Source organism: Passer domesticus, chromosome 7 (assembly GCF_036417665.1).
Source record: "Passer domesticus isolate bPasDom1 chromosome 7, bPasDom1.hap1, whole genome shotgun sequence".
In the NCBI taxonomy this organism is placed as follows: Eukaryota; Metazoa; Chordata; class Aves; order Passeriformes; family Passeridae; genus Passer; species Passer domesticus.
Genome location: NC_087480.1, coordinates 35,686,739 through 35,712,815, shown reverse-complemented (window position 1 = coordinate 35,712,815; position 26,077 = coordinate 35,686,739). Strand labels below are relative to the sequence as shown.

General features: G+C 42.4%; 1 protein-coding gene across 4 annotated transcripts in view; it reads left to right on the top strand.

Annotated features, from left to right (window-relative positions):
• RASAL2 (RAS protein activator like 2) overlaps positions 1 to 26,077 on the top strand; it is a 162,378-nt gene that overhangs the window by 15,867 nt on the left and 120,434 nt on the right. Inside the window, exon 1 of one of the 4 annotated variants that reach the window (XM_064427705.1) lies at positions 21,463 to 21,628. The exons of the other annotated variants lie outside the window; for them this stretch is intronic. Coding sequence (XP_064283775.1) covers positions 21,580 to 21,628 — 49 coding nt within the window. The 5' untranslated portion in view covers positions 21,463 to 21,579. Of the gene's footprint in view, positions 1 to 21,462; positions 21,629 to 26,077 lie in introns of those variants that run through there. 4 annotated transcript variants of the gene reach the window in all.

Sequence of the window (26,077 nt, the reverse complement as noted above, 5' to 3'; positions counted from 1 at the left end):
TGCTTTTAACTGGAATTCTGTGGGTGAAGTGCTAGAATAAAACCCAGCAGCAGCTTGATGCTGTGCACCCACTTGGATGGAAAAGCAGAAAGAAAAATACCAGGGGAAAGGGGGAGCAGCCCTAAAAATCCAAACTCTTCCTAATCTGTCTCTTAATCAATTGTGTTACTGCACTCTCAGGAGTTCACAGGCAGCCTGAAAGCACAGACCAAAGTTCTTCATGGGAGATTTGACAAATCCACCTGTCAGTGTCACCCGACAACTGATTTATCATCTCTGACAAGTAGAAAATTGCTTTGACTTGTCTGCAGGACAAGTAAAATTTAGTAACAGTGATGGGGTATTTTAAAAATTGTCATGATCATGTAAATCCTGTTATCTCTGTAACCCAAGTTCTGAACTGTAAAATGACATTAACTTTCTTTAAAAAAAATTAAAAAGGTCTCATATTAACAGATAACAGGACATTTTTCCCCCTCAGTTCATTTTTAAATCCTGTTGCCTTTCAAAGGCTGACACTTCTGTCTTTCAGCCCTATTTCTCTGCTAATAGAATACTGAAGATGTCTTTTAAAGAAAAAACCCAGCATGTAGCTATATCACATCAAAAAAAACAAAGGAAGAAAGTCTGCTTAATCTGACAAAGCATCAGTGTTTAGGCTATAAGCTCATTATGAGGCTTGTATAGTGGGAGCTGATTTTTTCAAATTAATTTCTATGATTACCATAATAAACATTTTAATAGCCTTTCCTTCCCTCATATCCTCAGCAGCTGAATATTTCAGTAGGTTATCTGGTCTTTCACAGCAGCCTTTATCCCAATCAGCCATGCATGATCTATTTACAAGAATGCTTAGAGGTATTTCCACTATAATTTCATGTTCCAGGTTATGCTGCTTCAGCAGCTTCTCTCAGTGCATTTGGGGTGTTCCCAGAAAACACTCGGGGAGTTTTGAGAACTTTGAATTTCTAATTTTATTTGGTAGTCAATGCAAAGAAGTCACATCATATTCTATTTAAATCTTTCAACTGTCTGGAAAACAATTTGCTGTAGCAAACATCCAACACCTTGAAGAACAAGGCTGGTGCTGCAGCGTTTGCTTTGGTACGTGTGTTATTTGCTGACAATAATAAGTAAAGCCTTGTTCTGCTGATGCTGTGACTGAAAGGCTGAGGGAATCTAGAAAGTAGGAGTAGAGCACTGTTAAATGGCAGAGATTTTTTGGGATTAGGATCTGTGCAGAGCTGCCTCCTGCTGTAGGGTCCCAGCAGGGGAAGGACAAGGACCTGGTGGAGTATCCAGAGGAGGCACCAGGATGATCAGGGGGATGGGGCAGCTCTGCTGGGAGGAAAGGCTGAGGGAACTGGGATTGTTCAGCCTGGAAAAGAGAAGGCTTTGGGGTGACCTCATGGTGGCCTTTCAGTACCTGAAGGGAGCCCACGAGACAGATAGACTATTTACAAGAGAATGGAATGATAGGACAGGAAGTGGGCTCAAAATGAAAGAGTAGGTTTTGATTAGATGTAAAGAAAAAATTCTTCCCTGTGAGGTGGAGAGGCCCTGGCACAGGGTGCCCAGAGAAGCTGTGGCTGCCCCATCCCTGGAAGTGTCCAAGGCTGGGTTGGACAGGGCTTGGAGCAGCCTGGGGTAGTGGAAGGTGTCCCTGCCCATGGCAAGGGGCTGTCAGTGGATGACCTTCAAGGTCCCTTCCAGCCCAAACCATTCTGTGGTTTTATAACTTAAGACTACTGCCAGCTTCTTGAAGCTGGTGGAGTTTCAAGCTGTTGCACCACATAAGTTTGAGTCTTGCAACTCAGCATTCTGATATTGCTTTTCTTCACTTGCAGCTCAGGAGCAGCACCAGAAATGTCAAAAAGTGTTGTACTGATCTAGGCATGGTGACAACATACATCCTCTGGGATCCCTCATTTGCATCCAAGACCTGTCCTGGCTCAGTTTCTATGACAATCTGCTGCTCTGTGTGTTGTCCATGATTACTCCAAAGCCTTCCCTAGTTTGTTTCTAGTCAGTATCTTTGAATATCTGTCCTCATGCCTTGAGCATTTCTTCTGTGTCTCGCACTCTCCCAAGCTCGTTGTCAGCGGGAAGAAGAGTTGCAGCACACCAGTTAGGAGATCTGAAAGCTAGGTATGGGAAGGCTAGGTGAGCATTTGAAATCAAAATAAAATCTCACAGCAAAATACTGGCATAATCAACCATTCTAGAGTGTAAAGTTGATTTTTTTCTAACCTGTCCCTTTTCTGCTTGTGGTTCCCCCTCACCTCCCTCTTTTTGCTTGCCCCTGCTGTTTGGGCTTTGGGGGTGGGAGACCTGTTTTTAAAGATGCATTAAATGCACTAGCTAAATTTAATGAGCTAAGAAAACAGTATAAGAATAATGTAATAATTGTCAAAACCTCTGTAACAGAAATAAAGCGTGGATAAAATGTATGACACTTTTGAAGTGATTACATTTGCTAGTACTGAGAGAGACAGCAAAGTCTAGATATCATTTGATTTTATTATTTTTCTTTTTTGAAACTACCTGGTTGCTGGCAAGTGTCAGCATTATTGCTGTCTTGAGGCTTTCCAGTGACAGCTTATTAAGAAATTGAATACTCAGAACTGCACTATTTTAAAAATAGGGGGTTGGGGATTGTGTGCAAATGAGGGAGTAAACAAAGAGGCTTTGGAATTCCAGTCTGGTGCGGAGGAACAGATTCATTGCTGCAGGAAGAAATGGTTTCTAAGAAACTTCTGGAAAAAAGGAGGAAGAAAAGAGCAGTGCTTAAGCCTGTGACCTGCTGCACACTTTTACAGTGTTTCAACATCAATGTGGATAAAAGTAGTAAAGATGGAAGATAGGAGTAAAAGCACCTCTCATGATAAGACCAGAAGAAACAGGTTTTGCTGTAAAGATGAAATGCTCCTTGCACTTATATTTTAAGTAATGTTTTGCTCTTTTAAAAGTGTTTGAGGAAGACAGAGATCAAGCAGGAGACATGATAATTACACGAAGCTCGTTTACTTCTGACATGTCACGCCAACCATTAAATCAGGAGATGTGATGAAAACAGGCTTAGAAGGTTGTTTTGCTGAGCCTGAGCTGTTCATTGTTTTTCCATTTGAGTTTAGTTGCAATTTTGTTGCGTAAAATCAGTGAAAGCATAAATATATACAAATATGATGATGGCCTTTTAAACTTGCCATGTTTCTAACGAGTGGTGTAGGAAACTGCTGCTGCCTGTTGACCCTGTCCCTCTGAACATCAATAACAATATGTTTATTTTGCCCCATCTCAAATGTTAAGTTGTTGATTTCAGTGGTTTTGACCTTCATTTCCTGTTGGAATGAGACTTTTTTTTTCTTCCTTCTCCTTGGATTTGAAGGTTGACCATCAAGAAGCAATATTTTTTGCTTATTTTAAGCTATGCAACATGTACTCATTCTGTGCTTTTTTTGTCCTTGGTTTCAACTTCTAGTATCTCAGCTTTTTCCTCATTTACTCCAAACACATCCAAAAAAAGGGCTGTCTTTCCTCTTGCAGGCTCTAAGCCTTTAGTAACACTGATATTAATATTATCAGCAGGCTGAAGTTCATAGGGTGATGCTGCAGTGAGAAACAGAGAGCATAAAGGAATTGCTTTGTTATTGTACTCAAAAGATTTTTCTCAAGTGGAAAACTAAAACTCCCTGTTAGAAGTTCAGCAAGATCTTATCACCAGTGTTGGGGTTTGAAGGTTAGAAATTAGAAAGCAGACTGACAGTAGGATACAAAGAAGAAGCACAGCATCTGTCATGCCTGAAATTGCACAGATTCTGTTCAGTGAACCTGGTCCCTGAACACCTGGTCACCTGTTCAGTGAACTTAAATTTTACCCTAGTTTTACCTGTCCAATTAAACATTTTAAGTAACTTTTGGCAGCTGCCTTAGTTAATAGACATGTGATTGGTTTCTTCATGTCTTCATTTTTGCCCCGCAGCCTTTTTAGTTGGATTCTTCTTTCAGATAGCATCATTAAAATACCGGCTCATTAGAGAAATGCCAGGTTTTTAACATCATCTTAATGTAGCCTTGTGCATCTATTTTTTTGTAGTAGTGCATGCAAGCTTGCTTTTTTTATTTTATATTCTTTTGTTTCTCTTTCCCCCACTGTATTAAGAGCTGTGGTAGATGAACCAAGAGCAGGGACCCCTGCATTATTTTGGGACTCAGCTTCAGTGGTGCCTTATCTGAAGCCCTGCCTGAGTAATGGCTCTGTCAGCCTTTGCTGGAGGGGATAAATTTGGCTTTCCTGGTCACAGAGTACTAGTCTGACTTTTGTGTTAACACCTTTGACTCTTTGCTGGCTGAAAAAAACCCCAACAATTTAAGGAAGCTGTAGCCAAGTTGGAGCTGGAGGTACAGTATGTTTTAATCCTGTCTTCATGTCAACAGTATTTTGATTATATGAGATGGAAAAGTTTAAGTTACTCTGTGTCTACTTGGTATCAGTAAATCACAGACACTGTATCACTGTTAACATTCTAAAGAAAATATTATTAAAATTTAACTTTGGATACATTTTCCCTCTATTTCTTATGGTTGTGATCTGGGAGATGTGTTTTCTCTCCTACTTTCCCCTTTTTCCCCAAATTCTTGCCTAGTGTTTCCAGACAGAGAAATTTGTCAAAAACTTACATCAAGTTTGTTTGCAGTGACCTGCCAGACACTGTGGATGTTGCTTGGTATAACAGCTACGTGGAAATTTGGGTCCTCTCTTTTAGGATGGACCCATTACCTCCAAACTCTTCTGGCTCTCTGACCTTGAATCGTGTATTTGTGGAACATTCATCTCCATGAAGCAAATGCAGATCTACCAGATCCCACACTTCCCAGCACGAGGCTTTCTGGGGCTCTAATTCCCTTATCATAAACACAGCAACTTCAGTTATCCCTCAATCCTGGCCCATCTGTCTGGGATTTACTAGAATAGTATCATGGTTTAAATAACATCGCCTCCATTTGTGGAAGCAAACATTTATTGTTTTATCTGCAGGCAGAATTGATGAATATTAGTGTTTGCAGGGACAAATGGCATTTTATCATGGACTCATAGCAATATCCTACCTGGCTGCACCTGGTGTTGGAGACAAGGTACAGGGAAAGTGACCTACAGGTGGACTTCCAGGCCCAGAAGAGACTGGAAGCCTCTGTCAAAACTGATTATAAACTACTTTTTTCCTAATTTCAGCTGTCTGTTTAAATTTTGAATTTTATTTTTGCCATCAAATGCTTGTCCCAACTCGTTTTCCTGACCAGTCTCAAGGATTATTTTTTCCCCATGGAGAATAAAGAATGATAACATGCTGCAGCTTAGGGCACATTTGTTTGAGTGTTGTCCCATTTGATTAGACATCCTCGGTGAACCAGACCCACTGATTTTTTAACCCACCTAGTATGGAGCTGAACTTTGTTTCAGATCAGAATCTCTGGTATTTGTGCTGATTTCACAGATGGTGAAACTTTATTTTCCAATTTTACTAGCTGATTTTACAGATATTTGGAGAAAATCATCCTGCTGTATAACTAGCATGAGTAAGCATCAAAACTTTTCCCTCTCTTTCCAGTGTCTTTTCTGCTGACATTTTTTCTTGCTACAGTGCCTTTTGCAGTACTTTCATATCTATTTTATTCCTGGCTTGTAGCAACTGTGAGAAAAATTTTAAATAAGGACAGTTGTTAGTGTGTGTGGGTTTGAGAAGTTATGAATTCACAGCTACTTGAATGTGCAGAAAGAAACAGCCTTCTTTTTCCAGCCTTAATGATTTGAGGATTTCTGGGGGAGGGCAGGGAGGCATCAGTCATTTCTGCAGTCACTTCATGCTGCTGGATCCCTCTGCATCCTGCAGCCTGTGTTGGATCCTCTGGTGGGTCAGAAGGCAGTTTGAGCACATGCTTTGCTGTGTTGGAAAGTTTCATTAATTAGAGGCTTCTCATTTTCTCCTTGGTATTTTACTGCTCCCACACTTGCAGATCCCAGGGGGAGGTGGTTCCCCAAAGGTTCCCCAAAGACACAGCCCAGGGCACAGCCAGAAGGAAAGGCTGTACTAACCTGGTTTAGTGCTGGGCAAAGGGTGTTGTGAATTTCCTCCGTTCATTGATTTGCCACTCCCAAACAAATGAGTAGTCTGCCCTTGTTAGGATCACCTGATTACTAGCCAAAGTTTAGGAATAGAAGGACAAAGTAGTATGTGTGCTGTCGAAGTAGCTTCTAAACATTTGATTACAGGGTTAGAAAGAAAATAATATGACGAGAAAACGCAAGTAGAGATTACACATGAGAGCAAGATTCTTCATCAGCTGCTCTGGGAGCCTGGCAGCACACTCTGCTGCTCCTCACGAGGCTCCATGGCTCTGAGATTTCTTCAGGCTTACAGTTATCTTGCTAAAATCACTAAAATAAACCAGCCTAAAATAAAACAGCCTCATACCTGTGCTCTGCCCAGGCTGGGCTTTGAGAGTTGAGTGTGAGCATGGGAGCAGCATAGTTTTTTTGAGCTGTGCTCTCAGCTGGGATAAAAAATGGGGTGAGAATCCTTTCTTAATTTTTCTATTTAAGTTGCACATTACTCATACATCTCTTGCACCATTTTTGGGTCTTCTGTATGTCTTTGACTGTTTCTCAGTTTGGGACTTCGGTTGTCCACAGACCTGATGAGGTTTTACCTTCCCTCTCTCTGTGAGCACTGCACAAAGCCCAAGTGTCACGCATATGACAGGTTTGCCATTCCCTGTTTTTTTTTTTCCCCTATAAGCTACCTTCCTTCCTTTCCCACCACTTCTTTTTAGCATTTTTAGCTGCTGCAATGTTTCTGCTATAATTAGCTCTAAGCATGACTGTTGTTATCTTTCCAGAGTTTAATTTTTAAAAGACACTCAAGAGGAAGTAATGCTCACTTGGCTGAAATCCTTTTATTGTTTCAGCCAAGTGTCCAGCTTGGTGATGGTTAACACAACGGGCTTTTAAAAAAGGTTTCTGCTTGTCCTTTTCAAGTCCTCAGTCTGGATAAAGGACCCGATGTACAACTTAAACATTAGACACACACTCCCCCCAGTGCATGTGCTGGTTTATTTTGATTTAGTCTGGATTTGTATAATTTGTCTATCTAGGTCATAAGTGAAAATAAGCTCAGGGTATTATATGCAAAACAAATCTGATTTTTGACTTGTTCCCTCCTGAAGAAAGTTTTGAGCAGAGTGTTTATTTTGCAGAGGTTGAGGCTTGAATGTATACAGGGAAGAATTTTTCCTTGCTTTGAAGCTTGTGCCAATTAAGGCTGAGCTGGTGAGGTGGTGGAAGCTGTGTACCCTTTTCCTTTTAGCATATGAGTGAATTTTGTCTCTATATCTACTAGTGTGAAATTTTAAAAAAATAATAAATTGAACAGGATACAGGAACAGTAACTTTGACTTCACCTTGCACCATCTTGCAAACAAATCAGCGGCTATCGTGCTGCCCTTCCCAGAACTGGGTGTGGTGGCTGAAATAAAACATCTCACAAAGAACACAGCCCTATTGTTTCAGGGCAGCAGAAAGATGACTTCTGAAGGCTGAAGTGAGGGGTTTGGTAGTTATTTTTACTGTGGGTGTCTTTTTTTGTGGGTTTTATTTTTTCAAGTAGGATATTTGTGCCGGTCTTGACACTTTGTCTCCGGTCTTTATTATTTTATTGATTATCTAAATAAATAAATTTTACAAGAAACCTTCAGGACCAATCTCTGTAATTTTAAGCTCATTTCAAAGTATCTGCTCCAATTTAATTGATGACTTTCAGTGATAGCTTAGCTTAGAAGTGTTCCTCTGCACCAGTGAGGGCTTGCACGAAGGAGAACCTCCTTCAACAGTTGCCTCAATACTTGGCCTCAGAGAAATGTCCTTATCCTTTTTCTTCCACCTCCTCATTGTTTTACACTCATGCTTATAGCTGCCTTGAATTTCATTTTGAGTTTGCAAGCTGGGATTTTCCTTATTCATTTTATGAATGCAGAGCCATGCAGGAGTCAGCCTTGTCCCTTAAACCCAGTCTAAATTTACTGCATAACTAGGAAACAGGAACAAGAAGGCCTCCTGCATAACTGGTATAATTTCTCTTGCTGAATAAACCTGTTCTTGTGATTATTTCTTTACTGGCAGCAGTCCCAGAAGGTTTCTGACTGGATATTCATGCACACCTGTGTCCTGTTTTGTGACTTTTGCCCATAGCTGGGGTCTGAAGTATCTCTGGTGTAAGGAGTGGTGTGTATGTTCCTCCTGGAGAGATGTTGGTTACTGAACAAGATAGCTGGACTTGGCCCAAGGGTAACTACTGGAAAGCTTGAGAATTGTATTATGCAGAAAAAAAAAGCTTAATGAACTGTAAGAGTCCCTGGGATCTTGGAGTGTGAGTCTCCCAAAGAACCCTGGATGGTGGTGCAGCATAGCTGAAGGTAAAGGGAAAACCATGGGTAATAAAAGTGTGATTTATGATGGTGACTTCTTGTGCCAAGTAACTGTGTGTGGAGACTGTTGTTCTCAGGATCATAAGGAGTGTTCTTTGTGTTTCTGATATTATTTACTCCAACCGCTAATTGACACTGAGTGTATTGGAAAGGAAGTGATTTTAGGGTGGGTTTTCCACCTGAAATCACAAAGGCAGAAAGGAGCAGAGCTTCTTCCTTTGCAAGCACCTGCTGCCATGGGGCATTGAGGTGTCTGAGCACAGCCCCAGGTGTGACATTTCAGCAGGTCTCTTACTGATGAAGTAACACTTGACAGTGTGTAGCAATATTTTTCTTTCAACTTTTGTTTTCATTTGCAATCAGCATTGTTCAATTAAAAGTTTTCCCTTTAAGATCTGCTGCAATGCCTTTTATATATGATCTTCCAAACATATTCTTGTGTGACTTTTCCATCTCCTCTTTGTTTTCTCTTGAAGAAAATCTGATAAAAATGGTTGATTAAAAAAATTATAATTAAAGTGTCCTGCTTTACTACAGACCTGATGATAAACATTTTAGAACATGAACATCTTGTAAAAGCAGTCATTTCAGTTTGCTTACTGTGGTGGACTAATTTGATACTTGTGTCACATTTGGAAATATAAAATTACAAATTTTAAAAACTTCCTTTCTCTTTCAGACTGAAGGCTTAGACTATATAAAATCCAAATAGGACAGAGCAACATGTGCTGGTCAAATGAGCAAAATATTTGACATCCTTCAGCTCTGGTAACAAAAGGACCATAGTCTGTGGAATCCCTGATGCCAGCTGTGTTGAAAGTTGCTGACTTGGCCTGTGGCTGTTCCCTGCTCATACAGAATTACACTTTCACAGACACAATCCAAGCTGTGTGCAGTTTTCTTTTTTTTTTCTTTAAAGAAAAAACAAACATATGCTTGAGTATAAGCAGAGAAGTATGTCAAAGATGCAAAATAAAAGGCAGGCAACAAAGCATGTTTATTTACAAGTGTCTTTGTAATTTTGGTTTCTGACTAAGGTTTGCCACACCTTCATTTCTTTATCCCTTTTTCCTTTCATTCATCTTCAGAAGTACTGCAGCTTTGCCTAATTCCTTGAAGTGGAATGTAATAAAATGATAGTATTTCTAAGGAATGCAGCATCACATCTGACTGGGCAGCCCTCTTCATGTTTGGTCTTTGACTTTTTGGGCTCTGCTACGTGCAAATAATCCTCCTCCTTTAAAGGGCTTTTCCTGTGTGTTGCATATAATGCAGACTGAAAAAAAAAAAAAAAGGCAACTTCAGCTCTGTGTTTTCTCCCTGTTATAATGGGGAGAGGTGAGTGATGGAGAATAATTTCCTTTATTCTAACCATGGTTATAAAACCAGAACAATCTTTAACAAGTCTAGGATGCTCTTTGTGAGGAACAGTATGTTGTGCCATGGAGGGAGGGTTTAAACAAGGCTGAGAGCCATGCATGGATTTGATGACATCTATAGCAGCTACTTGCAAAAAGAAGAAATTGTGATGTTGTTTAGCAAAGTTAACTATTTCCCCAAATATTTTCTGTTCTACAGAATCGTGGTCTTTAAGTGTCAGAGTATGATAAAATGGAAATAATCTGAAGTTGTAGAAAACATGCACATATTTTATGTGATTAATTTTGGTAAGCTTGACCTGTGAAAGTAAATACCTGTTTTACAGTGTTGTTTACACAAGAAAGCAGTCGGGAGCACGTGTTTCTTTGAAAGATGACTCTTTTGGCTACAGCACGGTTTTATTGGGGGCTCTTGGGATCAGTTTGCCCTGCAAAGTGCATTGTACTGTGGTAGTTATTCCCCCTGTCTGAAGGAGGATGGCTGGTGGGGTTTGAGTGTCAAAGAGCTGTTGGGCTGAATAATTCCCTGACACATCTTCCTTACTGCAGAGAAGCTCCCTTCTAAAGTCAGAATCATTTTCCCAGCAATAAAACTGTTAGGAAAATCACAGTGCTGTGATTTTCACTCTGCTAATGCAGCTGGGAAACCCTTCGCTTTAGAGGCAAGCTGAGAATTTCTATTGCTAATCTGCTCTATTAAGGCAAATTAGAGTTAACTGATGTGCTTCTAAATGTGGCCTGTGTGAAATGAAGTTCCTTGCAGCATGATGGGGTTTTTTTTCTTTTTTTTTAATGGCACAATTTATTATTCCATAAGTAGGTAATTCCTCTTTGCTGATAACCACACGTCTGGTCTTCCCTTCTGCTGTCACAATTCCCTTGGAGCAGCACCGTGCCTTTCAAAGTGCCAGTGATTGAGCTGGAGCCCCTTGAGGGGCTGTATTTAGACTGGCTGCTAACAGATCAGCTCCTTCATGTAATTACTGAGCTCTGACAGAGCAGCTCAATGCACATTATTGCTTTCCATTTCTCTCCGAGTCGCAGGACAGCCCTTCCTGCATGGTGAGGAGTTTGTGCCTTTAAAACATGAAGAAATCATTTTGTAGCTCCCAGCAGATCTCTCAATAAACATCAGCAAGTTCTGCTTATCCATGACATAGTATGAAAATATCTGTCTGTCTCTGCATTGTGACCACACTGGTTTGAAGTGACACCTTTTGGAAGTGCCTCTCCTGCTGGCATGCTTTGTCTTTGGAGTGACAACTCCCACCTGTGTCAGTCATGGGCTTCACCACTGTGAAGGGTCCTCACTTCCATGGTGAAGGATCCTCAGTGAAGCCACACCTCTGCTCACTTGAGTGCAGGGAATACTGGAAGGTGTTGGAATCCTTTTGGAGACAGGATTTTTTTCCTGAGGCTCTTCTGTTGATTTTAGTTGTGTTTCAGCATTATGGAGCAGGATGAATGAGCGGTGCAGAGACAGGGAGAAAGGCTTTGTGGTTTTTATTAGCAACAACTGTGCAAGCAAACTTAATTTGGCATTCTGAAGCCCGCTGGTGGTGTTCCAACTTTACCCCTCAGCTGTTGCTCACTGCATTGCAGAGGCCTCTGTAATCAAGCAATTTCTCATTGTCTCCAGCCCCTGCCATTTATAAGTGGAGACTCAGGTTGCAGAGCAGATTAAGTGAGCATTCCCTTTTATTTTTAATTTTAATACAAACATTTCCTCAAGTCATAGGAAAAATTCACCTGGCACTCACTAGCTGGGGATGTGTGCTTATTGAATGAGGTGGAAAATACCTGTATGATCTTGTCCCCTGTGGTTTTATAGGAAAGAAGCAATAATATGCACTTTGATTATGACACTTCCTATACTTCATCTATTCTTCCACTCCCAAAACAGCCAGCCTGTTTTATTATTTCTCTTCTTCCTCCTCTCTCATTTCCTTTTTCTGTAGTTCATGGTATTTCTCATCCTGTCTCTTTTGTCTTGTGTGCTTCCCTTCCTTACTGCTGCCTCACAGGCAGCAGTAGTGCCATCTTGCTCATTTTTAGATGAAAATTCTTATCCTTTTGAGGGGGATGTTTTTTAGGACATCTTTTATCTGCTTTCTTTTTTCAGTTTGTTGCAGAATTAGAATGGGGCAGCTCCTGCAAACCTAAGAGGCCAAACCTTCCCTTCTCTGCATGCCATGGGGACAATCTCTACAGTCCCCTCACTCAAATTCCATGTTTGTACTTTTATTTGGGAGAGTAAATCCCACAGGATTTGTGGGCATCACTCGCCCTTCCCCTGGTCCCTTAAAGCAGTCCTTTTCCATAAAACCATTTTGCACAGATTATTCCAGGCAGTTATTGACATGCCAGTGGTGAGTTTGCATGTGAAACCATGCTCTGGGGGTCCAGAGTGCCTTTTGCCTTGCACAAAAATGGTATCCTAGAGCTATTCTCTGCTGGTGGGGAGGGCTTCTCCCTTGGGAACTACATTTTTGTCTGCCTATTGCTTGCACTGGTTGCAGTCCAGCAGCCTGTCAAATATCTGACTTACCCCCTGTTAGAAAAACTTGAGCAGCTTTGGCATAACCCTCAGCTGACGTTCTGCAGCCGGCTGTGACTCACAAGAAAGCAAGGAGTGGTTGGGTCAACTCTGCCCCAGTAAACAAGGCAGCTGCTGCTTATGCTTAGAGGTATTCCTGATTTCTGCAGTAAAACTGGCATCTCTTAAATGCTGCTTCATGCTTTCCTCCCCTCCAGAAAAACGTTTGAGAACAAGCAAAGAGATGAAGGTCGATCATTTTTTTCCTGCTTGGTAGCCTCTAATTTTAGTTCTAAAAAAGCCCAGGATTACCAGCACATAGGAGGGAAAATTCACAAAGTACCATTCAGCAACACACCTGGAATCTGCTGTGAAGGTATGATTTGCTTATTTGGGCTACCACATCTTGTAGCTTTTTTTTCCTCTCATCAACACTAAAATACAAGGGCCATGAGCAAGAGTTGTGCAAAACAATTGTGAACAACTGCCTTTCTGTTCTGCTAAAGGAAAAGCCATTGCTTCACTAGACTGCCTATTCAGACTTTCACACAGCCAACGTGGAAATCCATGAGTTATCCAAAGGGGCAGTTTTCATTCCCACGATGACACGGGACTGAAATGCTCATTTGAGGTTTTTTTGAGGGAAAACACATTCTTTTGCACGTGGATTGCAGTGGGCTTTCAGGGTTATTTCTGAGAGCAAATTACAAGATTCTCCTGTGGTTCCAAACTCCTGTTTTCCTTACTGATGTGCCCAAGTTTAGGGATTAAGAGTAGGTTTCTGGCAGCTGTCTGCCAACAGCAAATAGGACCTTGTATGCAGTCACAGCCATTAAGCATGTCTGGTCTGTGGTGGGGGAAAAGGGAGATTCCAGGAGGAGAAAAGAAGAGACCAGCAGATTTCTTCTGCTGTTCTCAAGCAGGACCTCAGCAGTTTGGCCTCTGAGATTATAAATTCCTGCTGGGAGGATCACTGCAGGTGGAGGGTGGCTCTGCACTGTGCTCTCCCACAAGTCCACAGACAGAACAGTTGGTTCTCTTTATTTTGTGCTGGAATGGTTTCATAATATTCCTAAAGCAGTAGCACCTCCCACTGAAAGCTGTGTGACCTCTCACTGCCAGCACTGTCCCAGAGAAAGGTGGTGGCTTGTTTTGTGTGTTGGTTTTTTTAAAGTGGTCATTTTGGTTGGCTGACCTTCTTGGTAAAGAATACCTTTAGGTAAATATTAATATCTGCATCCTTCTCTTATCATACTGGCACCTGCAATAAATATATCTCAGACTTCAAAATTATCAATAGAGCCACAATGAATAAATTTTATAGCACCAGGGGGTGAGTGAGAATGAGGGAAATGGGTACCTTTGAGTCTCTTGTACCTTGCAAAGTAGCCAAAGCTGCAATTACTGTCAGTTAACTGTATGTTCTGTTACTTACAAAGATAAGATAGTTCACTAACAGAGTAACAGCAGTATTTTGTTATTTTAACTTGGCAGTATCCTACAATAAACCAGAAAATTTATTAGCATACTAATGAATGATGTACTCTTTCTGTGGTGCACCAGCAAGTAAACTGTGTGAGGAGACATTTGTTCTTTTGTCTTTTTAGCACCATTTGGCTAGAAATCCTCCTCTAGAACAAGAGATGCAGGGGAGGCTGAGATCTAATGTGCTTTTCTTTGCACTGCTGCTGTCAAAAAAATCGTTTAGCTCACCTCCCAGCAGGGCTGGTGGCAAACACTGGGAGCAGTGCTGTGGTAACTGTGATCAGAAGTGAGATGGATGTTCTGCAGGTGCAAACAGCATTTCCTCCTTGTGCTGAACACAGGGTTATAGAAATGCACTTGTCTCTGATATGCAGCCCAGAATTTTTTTCCTAGAGAAATGCCATCTGCATTCCCAGCTTTGCTCCCACTGGGTGAAGGACTGCAGTGTCCTGTGTGAGGACCCAGGAGAGTATGCAAAGTGCATATTTCTTCTGGTTTGGCCCCATTTAATCTGTTGTAGATACCTCATCTTATTTTACCTTCCCATGCTCAGTCTCCCTGACTTCCCCTTTTTTCCCTTCTCTTTCATCTTTAAAACGTGTGGTTTGATTAGGAAGCTGTAATCTTTTTATAGTTCATTTCATTTAAAAGCACATTAACCTGCAGAATGAGCCACTGGCTGTCTCTTGTTCAGTTTCCAATGAATTTCCTGTTTGTCTGGATGCTGAGTTATTCACTCACCAGTCAAGGGAGGCAATTAGGCTGCTGAAAGCTCCTTGTGGCTGAGATCTGCCAGGCTGGCACTCACTGCTGTGGCTCAGCCACAAAGGCTTTACCCCTTACTGGCAATGGCATCATTTGTGTGCTTCTTTTTCATCTTTTGGTTCAGATTTCCCATCTTCTGAATTTAGCTTCTTGTCTTTCTTTTTTTTTTCTTCTGTCTTTTTTTTTTTTTTGGTCTGTCTCAAATTGCAGCTCAAAAGCAGTCTGTAGTATGTCTTTCCTGCACATTTATGTAGAAAATTGCCTGTGTCCTGAGGGACGGAGAGCAGTGGGAGAAGAGAGAAAAAATCTACAAGTTCTTCCTTATCAAAACCCTTTGACAGAAATTGAAACTTCACCTTTTTTTGGAGTGCACTTTAAAATACTGTATGAAGTCCAACAAACTTCATTTGTTCAAGACTGTTGTGTAACAGGTGAGAAATACTTGTCACTGTGTATAGCTTGTGTTTTGGGGGAATTTTTTGCCTTATCCTTGCAGGACTTGTGTGGAGGTAGAACAGACAATTGCAGGCAGTCAGGGACTGCCTGTCTTGTTCTGCCACCACCTGTAGCTGCTGATGGGACAAGGGAGAATGGCTTCATGCTGAAGGAGGGTAGATTTCAGTGTGTATTAGGAAGAAATCCTTCCCTGTGAGGGTGGGCAGGCCCTGGCACAGGGTGCCCAGAGAAGCTGCGGCTGCCCCTGGATCCCTGGCAGTGTCCCAGGCCAGGCTGGACAGGGCTTGGAGTCCCCTGATCTAGTGGAAGTCCCTGCCCTGGCAGGAGGGTGGAATGAGATGGGCTTTAATGTCCCTTCCCACCTAAGGACATGAGACTTCCATATCCCTCTGTGAAAGGACCTGACTTTATCCCCCTGTCCCCCTCTCTCCTTCTCTTCATCATCACTATGCATTGTGCAAACATGGGTTACAGAAGCTGCAGAGAGAGGGGACTTCTTCCAGAGCATGTGCATTGCTGGGGGAGAAGGGGACACCCGACTCAGGGAAGGAGACTGAGGTTTGAAAAGCTGAGATAAAACAGCTCTTGGAAACCTTGCTGGAGGCTGTGCTCAGACCTCCACAGCCAAGGTGATGATATTGCTGAGGGGAGGCTGAACCTCAGCCCTGCACTGAGACCTTGCAGAGCAGCTCCTGGGAAATTTTGATTTTTGCAGAGACTTGGATCTAGTAATGAGCTGCGTTTTAGAGAATTCATGCTGCAAAAAAGGGCGACTCCATGTTTGTGACTTCTTTATGGTGTTTTGTTTTTTTTTATTTATTTGTCTTATCAAGAGTTATTAGAGATGTTTGGTTTTGATGTCTTGGATTCAAGAAGACAATATGTCATTTTATTGGCATGTTTCTGGAAGGGTTTGTGGTTCTCCCCACACCCCCTGTCCTTGCTCTCCATGGCCCATAAAGCCTAACTGTTCTATCAGTCACAGCAGTGCTAGTGCTGCCTGCAGTTGCAGATAATTTTCACTCCGTTTTAAATTTTGCTGAAGCAAAACATGGAATTGCAATTGGCATTTAAACATAGTAAATAAACAAACTTCTGCTCCCAAATAAAGACTGTCTCTGGAGACAAATTTATTGTGATCTCCCATGTAGTCTCAGTGTTCTTTTCCTTGCCTATCTTAATTCCTAGTTAATGTACAGAGAGATATGGTACTGGAGAAGCTTTAAACATGGGGTTTTTTAATTAGATGGCTTCTTCAGATTGGGTGCAATTTATGGGGATGGGAGGTAGGGAGTTGGTGGGTATCTGTAGAGGTAGACTTTAAAAAATTAGTAAGTTACTTAATAAGACTTTGATCTGTGGTATGTTTTGGGGTTTGGGTTTTTTTTTTTTGTTTGGTTTTTTCCCCAAAGAGAGTCTTTGAATGCAGACTGTGCAAATACTTTGAGAATGATCGAAGCTATTAACGCACCATTGATTTCCTCCATTGACTTGTCCATTAGATATTTAATCTCTTCTTTTTAACAAGTGTGTATTTTTCCGTTTCAAAAGCAGCCTCCCACTGTCCCTTGCATGGTGGGAAGCATCTCCTGCTGGCTTTTTGTCACTGTGCCAACCTTGAGACTTGGCTTGAACACTTTGGACTTTCCCTGCCTTTCTGCTGGAGCTGGAGGAGTTGGGGAGCAGATTCGCTCATGGCATGGCCACCCAGGGCAGTGTAATCTGTCCTGCCTGAACAGTTCATGCTATCATTCTGTGGTTTTGTTGGCAGGAGCAATCTGAAACAAATCTCAGCAGTGCCCTGGATACTCCCCTGCCCCGTGTGCTTTATTCTGTTCCCTCATTTTTCTTAGGGCAGTTGTAAGAATGTTTTGTTAGATGGTCACTGGTGATGAGGGTTTTTAATAGTAGCAGCTGCTGTAAAAAAATTGCTGAACTGCATCTGTTTCACTGAGTTCTTTGAAACTCTATTTCCAAGAATACATTCTGCTTAACCCCAAAAACCCATAAAAATGAGGAATGATCAGCTGTTCTAGGGTCTGCACAGGGACTGTATTTTTGCTGTTCTGAAGCAACTTGTTGAGCTGCATGCCTGAGAAACAAAGTGATTTGACTCATGCTTATATTTAGTATCATTACCTACTGCATTAGGTTCCGTTTTCTTCCGAGCACTAATGTTTTTGCTCAGGAAGGTTAACAGGGAAAACGCCCAGCAGAAGGCATTTTTGTGCTTATCACAGGGCAAATGCGTGGAAAACATCAGGTCACTGTGCTGGGTGTCAACTTGTTGGGTGGGTTTTTTTTTTATTTCTTTTTTGTAGAGTCTATAGAAGGAGCAGTATCTAAGGGTGGGGAAAGGATGTCCTTCCTTTTTGGTAAAGCCTGTAAAATTGGAGGAGCTGGTGCATCCTTAGTACAACTGTGATCTGAAATCTTTGTTGTGGTCCAGAATCATGTATCATAAATATATGAGATTCCAACCTTAAAATATACCTTGTGACTCTACCTACCCAAGGTGATAGTTTTTTCTGGTTTTGAGTATATTTGTAACTGAAACAAATATTCTAATTGCTGGTTTTATATGTAATATTAAAAATATGTTTGGTCTTATATTTGTTTGGAACAAGCTTTTACTACAGCTTTCTGTAATCACATGGGAAGCACAGGGAGTTGCACAGGTTTAAAGTGCAGCTGGTGAAGCTTTAGTCTAAAGTTTAAACCTTTGAAGCCTGTTAGAAAGCCTTGGCTGCCAAGAAAGCCTGGGCTCAGCTCAGGAAATTGCATGATTCCTGGTGCTTCTGGATCTAGGTGAGGAGCTGCAATTGACTTTTCACCAGTGAAGTGCAGAACATTCTGTTCAGTTGGTGTGTAACAGGTGAATGCCCCAAGCACTGGGGAAGTGGTGTTGAAAGTGGAAGTGGGTGAAGAGTTTGAGCATGGCTTTGCTGGCCTGAAGCCTGTGTGCTGCTCTCCATTCTCCTCATTGCCATCTCTTATGTTAGTGTTGGTCTATCCCAGAAAAGCTCTTCAAGGGCTTAACTGACCAAACTCACCTTTCTGTGTGACCTTAAATGGACCACAAATTCAAGACCATTTTTCTTCTCCTCATGGGGATGTGAGAAGCTGCAGAGCTGCTATCACATTTTCCTTTCTGAAGCATGAAGGGCTTTGATTCCTCAGAGTGTTTTCTCTACTTTGCTCCCAAGCAGTCTCATCCCAGGGCTTTTTATTTTTACTACATGGAGCCCCTCCATAACCAGGCTGAGGAGCCTCTGCTGCCTGAAGTAGCTGATCTGTACCTTGGTGCAAATCTGAAGTGTTCTGCAGTATCTCCTGAGATTCCCTGTGATAATCACATCGCCCTGCCAAGGAACCCTGTTAATATTTATGTGGCGATTGTTTTGGTTCTTGGCAGAGATAAGGGCGTTAATGTGAAGCCTACTTTGGCTGATTAAATAAATGATTTATGTTTTGTGCTGTAGCAGTGATTTCATTACACTTGAAGAATTAAATTCTGAATGTCTTTTGGTAGATGTGTACATAAAAATCTTGGACTACACCAACCTCTCCCTCATAAGAAGGATGAGGACCTGCTGGTGCAAGTCCAGGGGAGGGCCATGGAAATTATCTGGAGAAGAAAAGGCTGGAGCACCTCTCCTGTGAATAAAGGCTGGCAGAGTTGGTGTTGTACAACCTGGAGTAGAAAAGGTTCCAGGATGATCTTACAGGACCTTCTGATACCTAAAGGGACTTCAAGAGAGCTGTGAGGGAATTTTTACAAAGGCAGGACAAGGGGGAATGCCTGACAGAGAGCAGGTTTAGAGGGGCTATTGGGAAGAAATTCTTCCCTGTGAGGGTGGGCAGGCCCTGGCACAGGGTGCCCAGAGAAGCTGTGGCTGCCCCTGGATCCCTGGAAGTGTCCAAGGCCAGATGGAGCACCCTGACCTAGTGGAAGGTGTCCCTGCCCATGGCAGAAGGTTGGAATGAGATGATCTTTAATGTCCCTTCCAACCCAAACCTGGTCAAGTGAAGGGGAACAAAGATGAAGGGATGTTTGTTCAGTCCAACTCTTTATGTGCTAGCAAGTTTTTCCTGCTGAAATGGAAATGAAGGTTTGAAACTGTGTGCAGTTCTTCCATAAGGGAGTGTTGCTTTTCAGGCTTGGATGGTGGAATGAGGAGAAGGAGCCCTTCAGCAAAAGCCTACTGGGCTTTCACTCTGCTTTCACACTGCTTGCCCTGTGCTCCCTTGCCTCTCTGCAGCTGGGCTTCTCTTATGTGGAGGGTTGTTGTGAAACTTCTCCACTGTACCTGGAAAGATTCATGTGAATTCTCTGGTTTTGAGAGCAGCACTGTTTCTTTTTTGACTCCAACCCCTTGATCTCACAGGTAACCTTAAGGGATATCAGCAATTTATTTGTAGTTTACTTTTAGAAGAATTTAATTTCTTGAAAGACAATGTAAAAAGAGGAGGGGAGAAGAATCTGCTGTTGCCTCATTAAGAGAGTAAGAAAAAAATGGGGGTCTTCAGTAGCCAGCTTTGCAAGATGGTAATAAAAAAGGGTCTTTGAATAGTTGCAGATCTCTCAATAGTTTAGATGTTATAAAGGCGTTTTATGAGATAAGTGGTCTTTGAGAGAAATACAAATAAAAAGCACATCTGAAAACACACAGGATGGCAGCTCTTTCAGACAGGCACTACTCCTCATCTTGAGGCTGAGGGTTGCCCAGCTCCTGGCTTTCTCCTCACTCAGCCTTTTGTACCAGCCACAGTGTGGCTTGGCTCCAGAAACCACACGGAGGTCAGGCACTTTTTCTTTGGTGTTTTCAGTGAAGACATTGCCTGCTAAAGGCTCCAGACCAAGAACTCTATAACTCTGCTGTGCTTTCAGAGACAGAAGGAGTCTCTAGTGCTGCAAAGCCTTTCCCACCCCAGGTGCTTGGGGGAGGTCCACCTTTGGACTGGCATTTCCCAGCACTGGATTACTGTGAGCAGAGGGGCTGCTGTGTCTGTGTCCCAGCCAAGGTGAGACTGGTCATTTTGGCTGACCTTCAGGGATGGACCAAGACTCTGCTGTCCATCCTTCCTCCTCTCTCCTTCCAAGGATGCTTGGATGTGGCAGGCTGCCCTGATGGCAGCATTCATGCAGCTTTGGAGAGCTGCTGCTGGGCAGAGCAAATGGGCAGAGTCTGTGTGTGTCTCTGTCCCTTCACACACCAGGGAGGGCTCTGTCCAGAGCCACCCAGCTTGTCACAGTCTGTGAGTGCAGTGCTGGACATGAGTGGCTGCTGTTGTCTCTCTCATGGTCTCTTCTTGCCCTTGCTCATCATGCCTGTCATGTGCACAGACCTGCTGGGGAGCCAGTGGAATTGTCAAAGAAATCAGCATCTTCCTTTGCAGCATCTTGGGTCAGTAGATCTTGACCTGTCTGCTCTTTTCTCCATCAAAAGAGCTTTTTTTGCCAGCAGTGGAGCAAATGTTCGAGCCCTCTGGATCTGTGCAAAAGGGTTTGGTGCATGCTGGTGTGTGCTCTGTTTGCTCAGACATGAGGATGCTCTGAGGGAAACGGCACAAAAAGGTCGGGAAGAGCCATTGGAAGCTGAAGGAGCCTGAGGCTTTGTGTGGTGAGGTGGGGATCTCCCAGAACACAAGCAGGCTGTGCTTGAAACGCTGTTGGGGAGTTGTGTTTGACTCCTGCCAAATCCCTGCACTCATTTCTGCCAGGCTGACCTTGTTCCTGGAGAGCTGGGCTGGGGGCTGGCTGGCTTGTGGGGCAGGCTGGTAGCAAAGCCCAAAGGTCTGACCCGTACACAAGCTCAGCACCCTCCTCTGCTCCTCCATTGCTCCTGCACTGCCAGGTGCAGCAGCTGTAGCTGGTGGTTCCTCTTCTGGGAGCTTGTTTCTACATCTGCCTCCCCCTTCTTTGCCTTCTATCCCTGGAGTGACTGGAACTCTTTTGATGAACACTTTTTGACCAGGCACTTGGAATGCTTATGGGACGCTTCGTCCTGGAAATCCAGGAGACCTCTCCAGAGGAGGAAGCAGCGTCTCCTGTTTGTCTTGAGTTACCCTGTCACAACAATGGCTTCAGAATCTGCCTAATTTAAAAAGCTAGTTTTAATCTGATGGGAAGATGTTTGTGTATTTAAAATAGTTATTCCTTGCTGGAGCCACTCCCTTCTTTTGTCCTTCACTGCTGGACTTTTCGGCTTCGCTCAGCTAATGTGCAGCGCTTGTTTACGGCCCAGATACTGCAGCATGAAGAAGGAAGTCAGTGAATTTAACACTGATTCAGTCCCAGGCTTCCTGTGCGTGTGCGTGCACGCGTGTGTGCTCAGCCCTGCTGCTCCAGTCGCTGGGCAGCCTCTGCAGGAAAAGCCACGGCGCTGGCAGACACAAGATGCAGGTGTCTTTTTTCACCTCTTCCACCTGGTTTGGGCCCGAGCAGGTTTAGGCAACACGGGTAAAAATTCCAGTATGGCAAGCCTGATGAGGAAGATGCTGATGCAGGCAAAGACATGGAGCGGTGAGTACGGGAAACATCTTGTCTGATGGGAAAGATAACTGCTCTGAAGGGTTTAGGTGCCTGGGAGGAGAAATGTGGCAGAGAGCTGGTGGGTATTGCTGTTGTTTTCATCTCTCATCTCCAGTGTGAGATGGCAGCCTGAAAATGCCAAAGGCTTTGTCCAAGGAGGTTGTGGTTATCCAGGTGAATGTGTGTTTAAAGTCTGTTCCTTAGCCTGCCCTGGGATTTCTGCCTTGGCTTGGCTCTCTAACAGCAGCACTCTGTCTCATTTGAAGTTTTGAAGGGAGTGGGAAGTTTGCAGGAGACAGGCACCTCAGGAGCATTGAAACTGTTGTGTCAGTTGTGACTGAACCAAAAGATGAGGCTGAGAAGAAAACAACATTGATGAGCTGTAGAAGAAACCATTTTATTGCTTTGTTCCTATTCTTTTGATTTGCTGGCAAGTATCTCTCTGGATTTCAGTAAGGCGCTCTTGTGTTGCGTGGTTACAGAAATTGTCATCAGCAGTGTTGACTATTTTGGATTTTAAAATATTCTGGTAGCAGCACCAGCTTATGCCTGGGGTCTTTCATTTAAATTTATGGTGTTTATCCAGCTCTTAATTGTGCAAATTAGTGTAATTATGGAGTGTGATTATATGCATACGCAGTGACTGTTTTTAAGAGGCTGTCTCAAATGTCAAGAATTGATTTTATTATCCTTGTGGCTTTCTGGTGCAAGCACCTTTCTTCATGCTGTTGTTCTGCGAAGCAGACCTTCCAAAGTGCCTCAGCAGGAAACAATTTCTGCAGTGCCATATCTGAGGGGATGACTCTTTAGTAGGGCAGAAGGCTCTTCGATGACTCTGACTAATTAGGACTGATTAGGTAAGTTATCAAAGACTGAAACAGCCCTCCTAAAGCAGGACAACTTCTTTGCTCCGGGCTGGAATGCGGATAAGAGGACACAACCTGAGCCACATGTGGTAAAGTTGATCCAAGTGCCAATTTTATCAGTGTGTGAATTTAAAGGAAAAGTTGTTCTTTGAAATTAGGACTTTAGTGTGAGTTATTGGCTGCTGCCCATCTCTCCCAAGGCTGTAGCTGAGAGTGTGGAGGGGTCAGTGTAGGCACAAGCACTTCTCTTGTTTAGAAGTTACAGACTGGACGTGCCAAGTATCGTGTTGCCTTTTGCTGGGAAGGAGGTCTTGTTGGCAAATGCAATTCCCTTGTAGCCCAAACTTACTGATTTCTCCCTACTCACTCAGGACTTCTCAGAATCCATGACTTTCTGCCTTTAAGAAAAAGGGAGATATGACTTGAAACAGAATAATCTCCTTGATTGCATTGTAACAGATGCCGTATGACAAATACAGGAAATTGTAGAGATCTCCTTGATCTCTCTATAAATAGCTTGGGACTTTGGGTAAATTAACCAGTCTTTACAAAAAGAAGCTGAGTGAAAATAAATGTCATAGAACCATGGAATGGTTTGGTTGGAAGGGACCTTAAAGATCATCTCATTCCAACCTTCCTGCCATGGGCAGGGACAGCTTCCACTAGACCAGGTTGTTCCAAATCCCCTCCAACCTGACCTTGAACACTTGTGGGCATGGGGCAGCCACAGCTTCTCTGGGAAACCTGTGCCAGGCCTCACCACTCTCACAGGGCAGAATTTCCTCCCAATTTCTGATCTGACCCTGTCCTCTGTCAGTGTGAAGCTATTCCCTCTTGTCCTGTCACTACATGCCCTTGTCACAAGTCCCCCTCCAGGTTTCTTCTCCAGGCCTCTTTTACTTGCTTCAGGGATAAGGAGAATGGAATCCTTCTACTTGAAATTTCACTTAAAGTCAGTCTGAGAATTAACATAGAGGGGTTTTTTAATAGGCAAGTCTAGCAGCTATTAAGTGACTAGGGCACACATTTACTTTGTGTACATACCCTATGTACATTTCTTCAGAGAAGTTTTAGTCCATCAATGTTTGAAAGCACAATTCTTTGTTGAGAGAAACACAGCCAATAGGGCAACATGTAAATAGCCTTGGCTTTGATAACTTTCAGCATGAGTTCAGAACCCCCGGAGAGCTGTGGTGTTTTGGGTTTTTTTCCCTTAAATCTCACTGTTTACACTGTGGGGAGGTGTGTAAAATGGGTTTTTTTAAATGCCTGCAGGATGTTAGGAAGTTGAGGATGCTGGGAGAATGAGGTGAAGGGAATGTGATCCTGGAACAAGTGTACCCATTGAAAAAGCACTTGGAGAGGGTGTGTAAATACAGGCACTCATTCTGCTCTGCCCCAGGGAAGGCTCGTGCTTGAAGCCAGCCTGGTCTCTGCATTTCAGGGGCTTGAGTGCTGGGACCTGGCTTCTGGTCTGTAATCCCAGCCCGCTGCCCGGGTCTCCATACCAGCCCATGGATAAAAGGACCACTGCAATTAGCAGTCAGATGGAAAAAGAAATGGCACAGGAAGGAAACATTACAAAGAAGCACAAATAACACTTAGAGTATTTATTTTCCCGTGTTTGTGGTGTGGGGAGCAGCAAAAACACAGATCTACATCTTATTCTCTGTTGCCACATTTAATTTTGGCAGAAAAAAGTCTGCTGCAAAAGATGCTGATTTTGTCTTTACTAGGTAGTCTTTGATGAACATTCTTCTTTATGTTCTCATGCGCTTCTCATGTAATTAAAAATAATATTTTCTTTCATTCTTAGTTGTTAGGGAGAGATTTACTTGAAGGAGATCTGAAAGCGATCATGGGTTTGTGTGGTCCCAATTTATGCATTTGATTAGCCACTAACAACTTACAGCAGCTTTCAGAGATTTCAGGATTAATGAAGTACATGAAATATCAGACTTTAAAAGGGACTTCTAAGTGGTGACTTTTATATAAGAACAGATGTGGTCAGATACTATTTCAGCAGGATTTATATTCCACATACTTTGAGACAGTAGGTTTTTTTAATGACCCCTTTTGAATGCAGTATTTAATTATAATGAAATATTTTTAATGACTCCTATTAATGTATAAATATGTTTAAGGTTAGTTAAGGCAGAGAACTTGAGAACACTTCGTGAAGTGGTGGTGAAACTTAACATCCTAGGGTTTTGATCTTTATTTAAAACAAAAAGGTTATAAAATGTCATTGTCAGAATCAGCAAATGGCATTTTGCCAGCCTAACAAATGTTGCTGGATTTATCTCTCCTCTCTTGAGATCCCTGCTTCTTTTAAATACTCTTTAATTTGCCTGGTGCTGGTGTACAGCTGCAGAGAAGATGCAAACTGTTGTTTGGATTTGGGTAAACTGAAATAAGCTTGAGCCATGCCCTAGCTGAAGACACTTTTAAGTCAACTGAAATTGGTTCTTCTTGAACATTATTGTTTTTCTTATATAAAAATACAAACTGAGTGAAAACTCAACGCATTAAAGAACAGCAAAGCAGCAAAAACTTATTGAGAAGGACTTAGCTAAGCAGTATCCTTTGCTTTGTACCTGTGACAGCCTTTATTTCAGCTGCATCACCACAGCTGAAGCTGCCATATCACCTGGAGGCTCTGCAGGATGACAGTGGAGGCAAGGAGCTGTTAAATGAACTTTCAAGTTGTCACATCAAAGCTCTCAAACAGCAGAAAAGCAACAGCCTTAATGGTTGCACCATCTTTACATTTCTGTCTGTTGGCAGGGAAATAATGGTAGTAACAGGGATCTTGGGTAATTTTATTTAAGCTTCAGGAATATCTTCTGAGGATGATAAATCAGGGACCTTTACCTTTCTATGGAGCAGGATGGATTTAAGGGTGGTAGCCCTGAGCTGTCATATCAGGACCCATGGCTAAGGGAGTTTCAGAGTGGATTTAATCACCTGAGTGCAGTGACATTTATGCTGCCCCTTCAAGTGAACACGTTATAGAACATATTTACTCAGAAAAGCATCTCCTTTAATGACAGTCTTGCAGCACAGGTGTCAGAAATATTCGGAATATGTTTTGCGTTTTAGCAGTGCTGCATTCTTCTGTCATGGAGCCATCAGAATCCTGTCTGCAGAATATCTTTTAATATTCTTTAAAAGCAAACAAAAAAAAACAAGAAAGAAAAGAATCTGTTTAAAAATAACATGGTGTTATCTTGTATATTCATTGTCCTTATGAACCTCCTAGCCAGGCACAGAATGTTGTGTGCTATTTCCTCTGCAGACAGATAATTGCAGCAAGGAGAGGAAATTGAGCCATGTAAAGTAAAAAATCTTAGCAAGTTCCTATTTCTGTTTGCTGGGAACTTACTATATATTTTTCTTTTAATTTTTTGAATAATGAAAACATTTTAGCCTCTTAAAAAAAGTTGGATTAGTAATAAATCATGTTGGCAACAAATTATATTGTCTCTGCAGGTACCTTGTATTAAAAGTAGCCTTTTTCCTGTTCTTGTATCTCTGTGTCTTCCCTTCAGTAAGGGACTGCTACTTGTATTGT